At 30.1% G+C, this 14,338-nt stretch overlaps 1 protein-coding gene across 3 annotated transcripts in view; it reads right to left on the bottom strand.

Moving 5' to 3' along the window:
* Positions 1–696: 696 nt before the first annotated feature.
* Positions 697–14,338, bottom strand: part of LOC103569403 (myb-like protein I) — a 153,722-nt gene continuing 140,080 nt past the window's right edge. For 2 of the 3 annotated variants that reach the window (XM_053740525.1, XM_014439946.2), the window contains exons 10-13: positions 11,813–11,915; positions 9,182–9,431; positions 8,102–8,280; positions 697–6,849 (exon numbers count right to left, since the gene is read on the bottom strand). In XM_053740525.1, coding sequence (XP_053596500.1) covers positions 4,218–6,849; positions 8,102–8,280; positions 9,182–9,431; positions 11,813–11,915 — 3,164 coding nt within the window. In that variant the 3' untranslated portion in view covers positions 697–4,217. The remainder of the gene's footprint in view (positions 6,850–8,101; positions 8,281–9,181; positions 9,432–11,812; positions 11,916–14,338) is intronic. The other variant, XM_014439947.2, reaches the window with a different exon arrangement.

A 14,338-nucleotide genomic window follows, 5' to 3' on the forward strand; every position in this document is an offset into this window, starting at 1 on the left:
CGAAACGCTTTCGCGCAACGAAAATGAAAAAATTTATGTAATTTGACTTTAAAGGTGACTTAAGGGGTAGTTGGGGGTGGCCTGCAATTTTCAGCTGACGTGCGAAACTTTTCAGTCAAAATTTCCTATATAGACATCCAGGTTCCGGGTTGTAATTTCAAACACTAATTTTTAAAGTTTATTCTTTTCTGTGCAAATAAGTCTTATTAGATCTAATCAATTTTATCCCAAGTAATTAATTTTAATAAGATAGATATTTTCATCATAATTTTATTTTATTACTTTTTTCGTTTTATCTCGTAGCTTTTATATGAATGAGCTTTCGAACTAACCACGCGTTTATATATCTGTATAATATAATATGGGAGAAGTAGGAGTAGGAGGCTGTGATTCTCAATGGTATATAAAGTGAATGTAAAAACGAAATAACGTAGAATGAGAGAAAATAAAAAAGGTATATACCACTCGTCACGGGTCATATCTCCATAGCCCGTTGACCCTTGTAATGAGTTTATTGTATGTATTAACATTTAATTTAATTTTACTTGTTAAAACCGTATACGTGGCACTTAGCTAATTCGACATTATATTTTTAAAATAGTGGGAAATGAGATAAGATAAAATAAACTAATAAGAATAAAAAATATATATTATATTACATTGTATAATTTAATATATCTTTATACACCCTAAACCATGTATATTATTATTATTTTTTTTTCTATGTAAATGCATTCAATTTTTATTCATTTATTTACTTTATTTTTTAACAATTTTATAAAGAGGAAAATTATGTGGATACAGTGAAATGTGTAAAAGATTGTGTTACACAGTTAGAAATTTTGTGAAATCCAACACAAATTGCGTGTTGCAAACGGTCTCCACAAATTTTTGTGTTAATTCAATACATTGCGTTTGTGTTGATCTTTAACACAAATTTTATGTTAAATAATTGAACACATAAAATCTGTTATTTTGACAAAAAATTTGTGTAAATTCAACAGAATTTTCGTGTTAGAATCAACTAATAAATATAAGCACATAACATAACCAACTCAAGTATACTGATCTAACCTTAGTACAACTTATGCCAATTTAGCAAACAATTAGTTCGATTTTCTGTGATTTTTATAAAAAACGGAGCTATGAATTATCCTCCCTTAAAATGAGAGTAAAAAATCATTGAACCTGATCATAAAAATATTCAAGTTTCCTTGCAGACAATGCTGCTACAATGCTTTGCTTGGTTATAGTAATGAAGAAACGCGCGGAAGTGTTTAGCAAAACAACATAAATTTTGTGTTAATTTTCGAACAACACAAGAAATGTGTTACAGTCTAGATTTTCTAAAAATTTAACATAAAAAATCAGTTCGTCAAATAACACAAACGCTTTGTATTTAATTAACAGATTTCTGTGTTAAAAATTAACACAAAATAATTTTTTAACACAAATGCACAAAATTTCTAACTGTGTAAGATAAAATTCTGCGTAATATTATTTAATAATCATCAAATACATTATCGTTTATAATTTTTATTTATTATTACTATGGATATTAAATTTTTTCTTTTTTTTTTTTTATAAATTATTAAAAATTATGTCAGGCCCAGTGTATGTACAGAGCATATAAAAACTTTGCATCACAAAGTCCCAACTCCATAATATGGACGTTTATATAATTCATTTGTTTTATATTTATATGAATTCTACAATTTATCAATGACAATATTTTGTTACATAAAAAAATTTATATATTTTTATATCTTTTTATTTTTCGACGTGAAGAGAGATCAATTTTTTACGTCAAACGTATTTTATTTCAAGCTGCAGTAATAAAAATATTTGAAAAAAAAATTTAACAACTTTTGTTGGGGATAAAATGTAAATTTTTTCTACTGCAGTAATTCACAATATTTAACGTTTTTATGTACACAATAAATAAATTTATTTCTACAACTAAATTTTGTTGTCTCTAAATATAAAGTCTATCTAATGTATGTAATGTATTTTGGCTGGCATTATTTTCGATAGAAAAATTTCCAAATATGCTAATATAATTCGTGAATTTTGGTAACGAGCCAACTTAGTAAAAATTATTCCAAATATATTATCATTGATCTCTCTTTATTTTTTTAACCATTTCATTTATTTATATTTTTTTTTCTCTTGCTATCATTATCGTTATAATAATATTCAAATTTGTCCTTTTATTACTTAATTTGCCTGTACTGCATCGCAATGCAAAACGACGGAATAACGATGTCACAAAGACTCTTAAAGTCAAACAATTGACAAATAAATGTTCGCTGTTTTATATATTTATATTACATTTTATCAACATTACTCATCATATTTTTAATTAACCCTCAGTGGTCACACTTCTACTGGGAATCTCAAGGGTCGCAAGGAGCCTTAGCAACTTTGATAAGAAATTAAACTAATCAATATTTTTACAAAAAATTTTATTAAGACATTATTTAAACATTTTTATGAATGCTTATATTTTTTTTTTTTTAATTTTCTTTTAAATCCAAATGAAATAAATTCCTTAAAGTTACACTATAAAAAATCAGGAAAATTTTATGGACGGAGTGATTTCGGAGTGACGTGGATTTTATTTAAATCCGCATTCACTCTGGTCCGGAGTTTTAGTACTTAAATAAATTTATATTTAATAGAAACAGCTACTAATGAGAAACATAATTATTTCAATAAATAATTTATTCAGATATTAATAATTAAATTCAAAATATTATATTATCAATTTATAAAATGTTTTAGTAACTCATTAAATGATAACTTCATATTCATTAGGGTGGTCGTTAAAAATGAAATTTTCTTAAACGCCCCATAAAAAGTTTCTTTTTTGTGAAAAAATACGTGAGGAATTTGGTTTTTTTTTTTTTTTTTTTTTTTTTTTTTTTTTTTTTTTTAAAGAGAAAAAACACGTGCCTCAGGACGATCAAAGTTAATTTTTTGATACAATCGCGGTTTTTTTTAAATATCTCATGCAATATGCAGATTAAAGGAAAAAATCATAAGGACAATTTTGTAGGAAATTAAATTCTTAACAAAAAAGGTCATGTTTATTTTTTCTATAAAATATATATTTATGAAGATATTTTAGAAAAACTTCTTTAGAAAATTGTTCCTATGATTTTTTCCTTTAATCATTTTTTTTTTTTATAATTAATATTTTCCGAAATTCCTCTTCGGAGTGGAATTCACTCCGAGGGAATTAAATGAATAAAAAAATTACCCACTCCGGATTTACTCCGCGTTTGCTCCACAAATTTTTTACAGTGTATCAATAAATTCAAATCAATTATAAAATTAAAATATAAATGTAATTGATTTTTTGTAAATATCTCTGTAAATAATGAGTTATTCAAAAAATTACAAGATACATTTTATTTAGAGCTTTAAATTTTCTACAAAAAAGATATCTTATATTTTTTTCAAAAACCTAAAAGTTATCGAGATATGTTAAATTTACAAGAACAAATACCAATTGTAGAAATTCGACTTTTAAAATTGTCAGAGACCATCTTGACCCGACGTGACCCCAGGGTTAATTAACTTTTATTCCAGATAAATCCACATTCGTGTATTAGCTGGACGGATTTAGCCAATTATTTTATTTATATTTTTAAAAATTAATAAACTAAATAATTTACAAACATTTATATAACAGACTGTCTGTCTATCTAATCGCGTAGATAAAAGACATCTTTTATTGTTGTAACAAATTGTCAATAATGATAATTGATAATAATAATGAAACAAATAATATCAATTGATTGTTTAAATACAAATCACAGTGCCGGTGCCGAGCGATCATTGGTCTTTGTTTTCCGTAGTTTGACCGTTGCAAAGGCATTGGTGTTTCTGAAAGGACTTTTAATTAATCTCAGGACCAAGTGTCCTCTTAAAAAAAAAAAAATAACAATAAAAGCAATACAATAATTATAATAATAAAATTAACAATAATAATATATTCTTATATTAGCACTAATAACTAATTTACGAGCACGGCTCTATTAAAATATATGTTCAATAACAAGGATTATGGCTTTTAAATAAAATAAAAAAATATAAACTCCATAAAAACTTAAAAAAAAAATATATAAAGTGCATAATAAAATAGATGAAATATTAAAAAACAATAAAAATATATATCGTTAACGAAAAATATAATTAATAATAAATTTAATTCATTTCTTCTTCTTCTTGTTACTGTTATTATTAATATTTTTTTTATTATTGTTGTTATTATTATTAATAGAAGTATCAGCACCCCAAAGGTCATACCAAGGACCACAAGTATTTTTTTCTCTCTCACGATCGCTGTCACGTCTAAGTTTTGTTCTCGGTAATAAAGTTTTCTCAGCAGTAATTTTCTGATCTTTATTATCAACGATACAACTGTAAGTTGATTCTTCATCAGAAGCTTCAGTTTCGGTAAAGTTTTGTATTAATCCATCATCGTCTTCACCGTACAATGACGTCTTGTTATTGCGTTCGTTCTTCTTAATACCTTGTTCATTGTTCTCCTTCAATTCAGCAACGATCATACTTCTCTTGGCTTCCAAGCTCCGTTTACGTTCATTTTCAAGTATTGCTTTCCGAGATATATTGCCAACAAAGTATGACCTCTCTTCCCGACTCTGTATTCTGTACTCAGATCTCTCGACAGCTTTCGGACGTTCAGCTGGTGTTGGAAAGTCATTGTAGTAGTTGTCAGAAACATTTTTATCAGGGACAATATTTCTTTCTGCGGGTTTAGGATCTTCACGTACATGGTTCAAATTATTGTGGTGATCATTGGTAATAGTATTATCACTACTACGTGATTCTTTACTCGCACTACGTCCAGATCCTGAATTAGCAGGACTTGACTTTCTTGATATACTTATTTCTTCATCATCATCATCATTATTATTATTATTATTATTGTTTGTATTTATACGTTCGGTCTTTGATTGTTCACGTTTTAGTGTCTTAGGAATATCAACAAGTGAACGATGTTGCCAAAGTGCCATACCCTCAAGTACTTCTGAATCACGACGAAAACGCCAGAATGATTTTGTTCTTTTTATTAATTTAGGGCTACAACTTTTGATGTCCATATCAAATGAACGTGATTGCCCGGAAGTGTTCATGTGCCCAAGAGTTGTGTGTGGTCTTGTTTGATTATTGATTACTTTTTTATCACTCTTCAATGTATTATTATTAGCATCATTTATTTCGGAACTGTGTCCTGTTATCATCTTACGTGAAGACGATAATGTATTATCGATATCACTTTTTGCGTATACTATTTTTTCCAATACTTTATTTCGTTCAAGTTTAGTTTCAAAATTAGATTCATAACCGCGATCTTTTTCTACAAAAACTTCGGAATTATTGGAGGTAAATTTATTGATAGTACTGGCAGTAGTGTTACCATAAATTTCTTCTTTGTCAGAATGCCGTCTTTCTCTGCGCGGTATCGGTAACTCACGTGGCCGTTCAGGTGCATCTTCAAATGGTGGTTTGGGACGTTCGAAACGACGATTTGAATTACGTTCAATATTTTTTTTACGATCGGGATTCTTTTCAAATGTTCTTTCACGTTCATAATTTATAAATTTATTATTATTATTATTATTTTTATTATTATTATCAATGTAACGATCTCTTTGTTCTCGTTCTCTTTCTCTTTCAAATCGCGGCTGCACACGAGTATCACGTTCATATTTATCATAATTAACTGTCGATGATGGTGATATCAATATTTTATCATCACGTTCAATACTTTTTCTGTAATCCTCACGTCTAAGATCGCTAAACTTTGAAGGGCTATGCTCCCTAGCATATTTCTGAGCCGTTTGTTCAAGTTTCTGAGCAATATGTTCAACTTTACTGCCTACTTCTGGAATAGTTATTGTACTTGTGTCTTCAGAATCTGAATTTGATGACACTGATTCACTTTTATCATTATCATTGCCAATATTACTATTATTTTTATGATTAATGTCATCATGACTTGATGATAAATAACGAATATTTTCAATATCGTGTTTATTATTACGACGGCGATGATTTTCATAGTAACTTTTATCGTCATATTTGTCTGAGTAATCTTCAGTATTGTATGTATCTTCCTCTTCATTTATTTCTTCTCGTTCTTCCTCATCGGATTCATCAATTTCAATCTGCTCGCGTTTTAAATTATCCCCGACAGAACGATGCCCTTCTGCAGTGCGACGACTCGACTGATCTCTCAAACGATGATCATTTCCATTGATATAACGACTGCTATTGACATTGTTAGCTGCGTTGGTACGTTCAATATTTGAGTTAACTCGTGACTGAACGTACTTTGATTTCCTACTAGAACTAGATTCGCTGTTCATTTTGTTGTCACGTTTATTATCTTTAGTATCGTAGTCTGAATTGTGAGAGGAATATTCCTTAGAATGAGGATGAGACATTAGCGAAGAGGACTCGTGATTGTCACTAGTTCGTCTGCTACTTACAGGCCCGTACCTACCACTTGTACTTGTACCTCCCTCGAGATCTCTTTTGTCGACAGAGGGCTGTAGCTGTTGATGCTTTGACTCCGACCACAGGTCCATGGCTGTTCTGTACATCTGCCAGCTCTTTTCGTCCCTCGGGATCGTCTTCCATGAATCGTTCAGCCAATCTTTACTCTTCTCTTGATCCTCATTCTCATCCTCGTGTTCTTTATGCGTTTGCTGATTCTGTTGTTGCTTATGCTGCAGTTTCTCCTGCTTATCCAGCTGTTGCTTGGCTCGTTCAGCGGCTTCCAGACGTTCCCCACGGGTTTTTCTGCGTCGTTGTCTGCGTTAATTTTTTTTTTGATTCAGGATAACGAGTAGTCAAAATCAAAAGGAAAATAAACAGAACGAAAAATAATAAAAAAAAATAAAATAAAATAAAGTTTAATAAATTTCGGGAAATACTACTGAGGAATTGGGAAAAATGTCTAATAGGAACAATAAAATGAGGATTTATATCTATATATATTTATATAAATGTGGATCAACTCATGCGAGAAAACGCATACGAAGAGGAAGAGAAGGGCCACCACCGGTGTACGGTTTAATTCCATCGACCATGATAACGCATGCGGAATCTACAAAGAATACGAAAGAGAAAGAGCTAGTTGTTGTTGTTGTTGTAGGAAAATAAAACCATTTAAAGTGGAAATTAGAGGGATCAAAAAAAAAAAGCTTGCCCTCGGCATTCGGAAAAACTCCAGTGTGCTGTTAATTTTTTTTTTTCTTTTAAAATTATTATTATTATTTTTTTTCGTTATTTAATTATATCCCGGTAAAAAAATCTTACAAGAGGTAATATATAAAAAAAAAGCAGGGTTGTAAATTTAATTAAACTGCAACCAATTGAAATTCAAAGTCAATAATATTAAAACCGAATTAAAAAATTTTCATGCAGAAAAATATGGAAAAAAAAAGATTAAATAAAACTAAATATAGAGGATGAGATCGTCCGATAGTACGAGCAGAAACGCGGTGAATGTTTGCAAGGCACTTAATTTCGAATTGGCCGAGTCGGTGGACTTTCAATGAGAATCGAGAGTCGTATTGGATGGACCAAGGCCAGAAATTGTTCAAGTGGCAATCCTCTCACTCCTCTTACTGGTGGTTAAACTGAGCTATACTGAACCTATGCTCACCCTATCCTTAACCCGTCTCTCTACGTCTTTGCGTCTAGTAGTCTATGAGCCGGTTGCTTTCATTTACCGCAGACGTTCCTCGAACGATCTCAACGCATCAGCGAGATTAGCAATTGTACAAAGCTTGAGCCAAGCTCTACTCTCTGCAGTCTACAGTTTGGACTCTGCACTTTATACTCTCAATGTACATAACGGCATGGGGAGTTTGAGGAAGCGATCTACTGCTGTACATGCCGTAGAGATGTAGGAGTTGGAGCAAGCCGATAAGGGTAAAAGCACTCGGGAGATAGTCCGGAAGCCGAGCAAAGCGAGAATTGGGATCTGAACTACTACTCAAGGACAACAACTCTAAAGTGAACGAGTGTTTGTCCAGTTTGTTAATGTATTATGCCTCACCTCATTGCCTCATCATCGCTGTAATCGATGTCTGGTTGTACTGGTGGCTCATTTGAAAATCCACTGTCATTGCTGCTGTGTAATGAAGTTACAACTTGTGGTGGTGGTACTGGTGGCATCGGTGGTTGGACTCTACGTCCTGCTGCTAATAACGATGGCAAAGTTCCTGATGGACGGATCTATCAAATAAATATATCATTTTATTATTCATTTTTAATTAACTGTCAAAAATTTTATATATATAATAATATATGTTTATACATGACGTGTAGATGATTCATATATAATCATATGAACATATGTGACTTATGTGTGATAATTTATGATTATATATTTATGTATGACCTATAGATAATTCATATATAATCATATATGAAGATATGTGAGCCATATATGATCTTTTATGATTATATGTTTAAATATGACGTGTATGTGATTCATATATGAGCATATGTGAACCATATATAATCTTTATAATTATTTGTTTCTATATGACGTATAGATGATTTATATATAACCTCATATGAGCATATGTGAACTCTATGTGACTTATATGTGATAATTTATTATTTACATATAAAATTTTGAGATCATGTGTATTCATATAATGCTAAAATAAATTAGATAAGAACATTTATGCTTCAGATATGTTGGTATATAATGCATATGTACTTATAAATGAGCATATGTAGACTTAAAAAAAACTGAACATATATGGTACTCAGATAAATCGAACATGAAGATATATACTCCATATATGTTGACATATAAAATGTATATCAGCACATATCATCATATAAATTCTTATATGATCATACATGAAATTTTTTCACGAGTAAAAAGACAGAAAAAAGTTCCATAAAATAAAATGTGGCAATAAAATTTGAATAATGTTAGTATGGAATGAAAATTTATGAATAATATATTAGATATCTTTCAAATAAGACAATTTAGATCAAGAAAGGGCTTTTCATTGGTGACATTATGACCCTTAGAATGTATGTAATCCAAAAGGAAGGACGTGATTGTAAAAACGGGAAGGGTGTGAATAAAAGAAATAAAATTGCCGAGGGTTCTTACAGATTTTGGCTGACGTCCCGTTGGGGTGGCAACACTGTGAGAACTATGGCTTTTGGGTACGTTTGTAGGTGTACTTGTGTTTGTGTTTGAATTGCCAATGTTGTTGTTGTTGCTGTTGCTTGAGGGGTTTCCGCTCCCGCCGTTGCTGAGATCGTCAATCGTAGGTGGTGGCCGAGACGGCGGCGGCTTGCAGGGCGGTATCGCCCTTGGTTCCGGTGACCGACCGTTATTTGCTGCGTGACTTGGAGATCTAAAAAAAATTATCATAATAATAACAATGATATACTCATTTTTTTTTATTAACTAGATAACGATCAAGGGTTGTCTATATTTTTAACATGTTTTTAAAAAGGATCAATTTATAAACTCACGCACATTTTTTATTATCTGTCAAGTAATTTTAAGGTGTGTATTCAAATTTATTTGTAAGGTTTTTATTTATTGAACTGTAATTATAGGTCTTTGAAAGCTATTTAATTAGTATACACCGTAGAGGTGTGCAAATACTTCGAACTTATGAATTATTTGTAAATTTTAGAATTTGAAACTTTACGATTCATTCATAAAGTTTCTAATAATTAGAAAATTTACAAATAATCTCGAAATGTTTTTTTTGAATGATTTGGATTTGTAATATTATGCAATAATTACTTTTGGCCACTTTAAGGAAGACCACTAGTATGATCGCCTGAAAGAGAGATGATTTTTGGAAATTGTTTTAAAGAAAACTACTGCATGGAATGTTGTAATGTTTTAAGGATATATTTGTGGATATCTAATGAATACGAGATGAAATTTTCGGACCAAAAAATTCAAAATTCAGCGAGTTATTCACAATCTCCCGACGCTAAAAAAAAAAGTCCCCCCATTGCTGCAGTGATAGCAATTTTTACAGTGCATGAAATCAAAAAAACCAAAAATTTTATTAAACTAGAAGGTATTTCCCACTATGACCCTCGGGTTAAGAACAAAACGGAAATTTACAAAATGGTGGAGTTTTTGAAAAAAATTTCAAATTTCGCGCGAAAATTTGATGATTTTTGGCCTGCCAAAATTACATTTTTTATTCAATCGGAAAACTGGAGCTTTATGGTACGCAGAAACATGTATAAAAGAAGCTGCATTTCAAATCAAATCGATCGGATGATTTGTCTTCGAATTGACTGCAGCAAGTTTTAAAAATGTATTTTCGAGAACCGATAAGCGGCGGCTCTTTAGATGGCTGTAACTCAAAAAACTATTTGAAACATGCGCTTTAAATTTTAGTATGTTATTTTAAAGGTGTAGACTATCGAAATATGCAAAAAAAGTGATTTTTTCAAAATTTCACACTAGTGGTCCTCCTTAAAAAAACTGAGCTCTCTAATAAACAAAAATTGAATATTTGACAGCTGATCAGAATTTTCTCAATATAAATCGAAAAAATTGAAAAGTTACGAATAATTCGAAAACTTTCGGATAATTCGAAAATCGACAAATAATTCTGAAAGTTTTTAGATATTCACTAAAAGGTAATAATTGGTTAAATATTTAATTTTGTCTAATCTACTTCAATTCGCATAATTGATAAATAATTTTAATAGTGCGTTATTTTATTATTACTTAATCAGCAAGTCAATAAAATAGTTTTATAGCAAATCAGATAATGTTGAGACAAAAAAATTTTATTCTTAGTAAAAGAGGTATCTATGAGTTTGCAAAGCTCTATAAGAAATAAAAAGAATAAAAAATATTTTAATGAGCTATAATTATGATTACTAAGCAATAAATTTAAACAAACAAATTGCTTCTATTCGACATTTTAATTTTATTTATTTTTAAAAAAATTTAGATCAGTGCGTAAAAATTTATTCACTTTTTTTATTTTTGTTTCAATTCATTTCTTTGATGAATCAAAAAAATAAATATCTTATTAATCGAAAAAATTATTTATTGTCACAATAATTCTTGAGAAATTTTATACCTGTCAGAAAAATTTTTACTTAAAAAAAAATAAACGTAAGCACTTTGATTCTTGCGTGTCCGTATAATTAACTCAATTACATCGATATTTTTTGCTAATCAATGGAATAAAAATCATCGCACGTCCTCACACAATTAAACGAGCAGTTAATTGAGTAATGAACCTTGAAACGACGTATCCCATTGAGGTTGCATACCAGGAACTTAGTTAATGACATTTCCAGTCCAAGCAATACGACAGTAGACAAGGGTTGTAGGATATTACCAGTAGTGTGACCCAATCGTGTCAGCTTAAATTAACCTCATCGTTATGGACGCACGTGCCAAATGAACAACCTACGGTTTATCTACCTCAAACCTCTCGCACATCAACTAAATTTATACACTTGATACTCACACGAGTTGTTTCTATATCAATATTGTATCGCGCTATCGCGTGGCTCGTTTGAACGCTACACCCTTTGCACCCTGCCTACAAAATATTATACCTTATTTAGGATAGACTCGCTATTGATGCATCGATTATCCGGCTCAGAGCCTCGCCCACCCAGGACGAAAGCATATTATCGTAATGTGTGCGAGTAATAGAAGTACAACTGCTATCAACTATTGATAGCTCTCGTCTCTATATATCTGGTTTATTAAACTCCTAAATATTCATAAACTCACCCCAAACTATCGTCGATTATAATTTCAGTATAAGCCAGTGGAAACCATCCGGAGCTTTGAGTGCGAAGATTTTCACCAAATTGCCAACCTTTTTGACGATCCCCTAGAAAAAAAAAAAAAAAAAAAAATATTGTATTTAATAATTTAAAATAATTCGTAATTCTAAACTATATTCCATTTAACATTACGCGGTGTTGAAATAAAATAACACCAGTGTAGGCGTTGTAATTTGAAGGTGTTGAGTCGGTGCAAAAAAAAATTTCATGTACAAAAATTAGAAAAAAAAATTGTATTAGATACAAAAGAATATAAAAATTTAATGAATATTATCTGGAGGAAATCTCAATTTTGCTATGTACACGGAAAGAAAATTATAGGAAGTATTTTTATGTATTATGGGAATGGTTCCCATAATGGTATAGGAATTGTACCCATACTATTATAGGAATGGTTACTATATAAATTATAGGAACCATCCCCATACCATCATGGGAACCATTCCTATAATATAATGAGAACTGTTCCTATAATATTATGGGAATGGTTTCTATAATAGTATGGGAACGATTTCCATAATATTATAGGAATGGTTCCTAAACTTTATAGGAATCGTTCCTATATATTATAGGAATGATTCCCATAATATTATAGAAAGTATTCCCATAAATTATACTATTCCTATAATTATAGCAAGCATTCCCATAATGGTATAAATATCATTCCCATAATTATAGGAACTATTCCTATAGTTATGGGTAACATTCCTATACTATTATTGGTACCATTCATATAATATTTTGGGAGCCATTCTTATAATATTATAGGAATGGTTCCTATAATAGTATGGGAACGATCCCCATAATATTATAGGACGTATTCCCATAAATTATAGGAACCATTCCTATAAACTATAGGAACCATTCCCATAATGGTATGGGTATCATTCCTATAATTATAGGAACTATTCCCATAATTTATGGTCGTTATTCCTATACTGGTAGAGGATGAAATTTCACAGCATTATAGGAACCATTCCCATAATTTTCTTTCCGTGTAGTTATTTAAATAATTATTTACGTTATACGTAATTCATTTAAAAATTACAGAATTTTACGACTACTATTTCAATCGCAAGTAATTTGATTAATAAATAAAAATTCTATTTAACTGCAGTGATCGAGTAAATAAAAATATTCACAAAGTAAAATATTTCAACACCGGAAATTTTTTTTAACATCGGTAAAGAATATTTACACTCACGGCAGTGTTATTTTAACATCGCTTCCGGTGCTGAAATTTAACACCGAAAATTTTAACAACAACGCCTAAATCCGGTTTTTTTTACAGTGTAATCAATCGAATATTGCAGAGTAAAAAATTTTCATGATAATCAACACAAATCGCGTCAAAAAAAAAAAAAAATAAATAAAATAAAATAAAATAAATCAATAAAACAAATGAATGATAAAATTCTCAATTGAATCCTAGATATTTACAGATAAAAATATTATTTAAAACACTAGTAGAATTTTGATGATAATATACAATAGTATCATGCTAAATTTACACAACAAAGTTTTAAATACTCTAAAACATGAATTTTTTAAAAATAAAACAACGCAAAATTTTTCACTGCATAATATTCAATTCGAAATTAAGATGAAAATTTTAAAAATTATCAGAAAAATTAAAATCATTGATAAATTATCATAAAAATTTTTGTATAATTAATCAAATGTTAATGAAGAATTTGATACTCGAAATTCTAATTGAGTATTTAGAGTTAAATCCAATATGATTACTTTGACGAATTTAAAATTCTACGAATAATTACATTTATTATTCTATATTTTTTTAATTATTGAAAAAAATGTTTTTGTCATATCAACCGCGGAAGTTGAATTTTCGAGTAGCATGCAGAGGGCGCAAACTGTATAATTTCTGACAATCTATAGTTTAGTTAACTTTCCTCGAACTAGTATCGAAAAGTAACTTCTCTCTCTCTCTATCTGTCTCTACATTCCTACACGACTACTACAATACGCTATAGATGAGTCGAATTATTTTTTAATTCGACAAACGTCCGCTAGGTAGAACTTTCAAATTAACTAAACAGTAATTAAACATTTTTGACTGTTTCTCTCGCAAATTCAACTTCCGCCGTCGATATGACAAAAAATTTTGTTCGATACATTATGCTCAAAGGTAAGAACCCTGACAAACTTGAAGTGCAGGCACGCGTTTGAGGCTATGGATACATTCTCATCAAGACCTCGTACTACATCCGGTCTTGCTAAGAATGCGCCCATAGCCTCAAACTCGTGACGTCACTTCAAGCCGTCAGAATCCCTACTATTCCGCATACGTATCGAAAATAACTATTTTTCATTCATCACATGTCAATTCAAAATTTAATCAAATATTTTAATTTGAATTATAAAAGTTACAACCTTACTAATAATTTGAAAGTTTAAAAATAATTTAAAAATTTAAAAACAATAAAAGTTTTTCTAATTATTAAAAAAT

This window comes from Microplitis demolitor, chromosome 7, assembly GCF_026212275.2.
Source record: "Microplitis demolitor isolate Queensland-Clemson2020A chromosome 7, iyMicDemo2.1a, whole genome shotgun sequence".
Lineage (NCBI taxonomy): Eukaryota > Metazoa > Arthropoda > Insecta > Hymenoptera > Braconidae > Microplitis > Microplitis demolitor.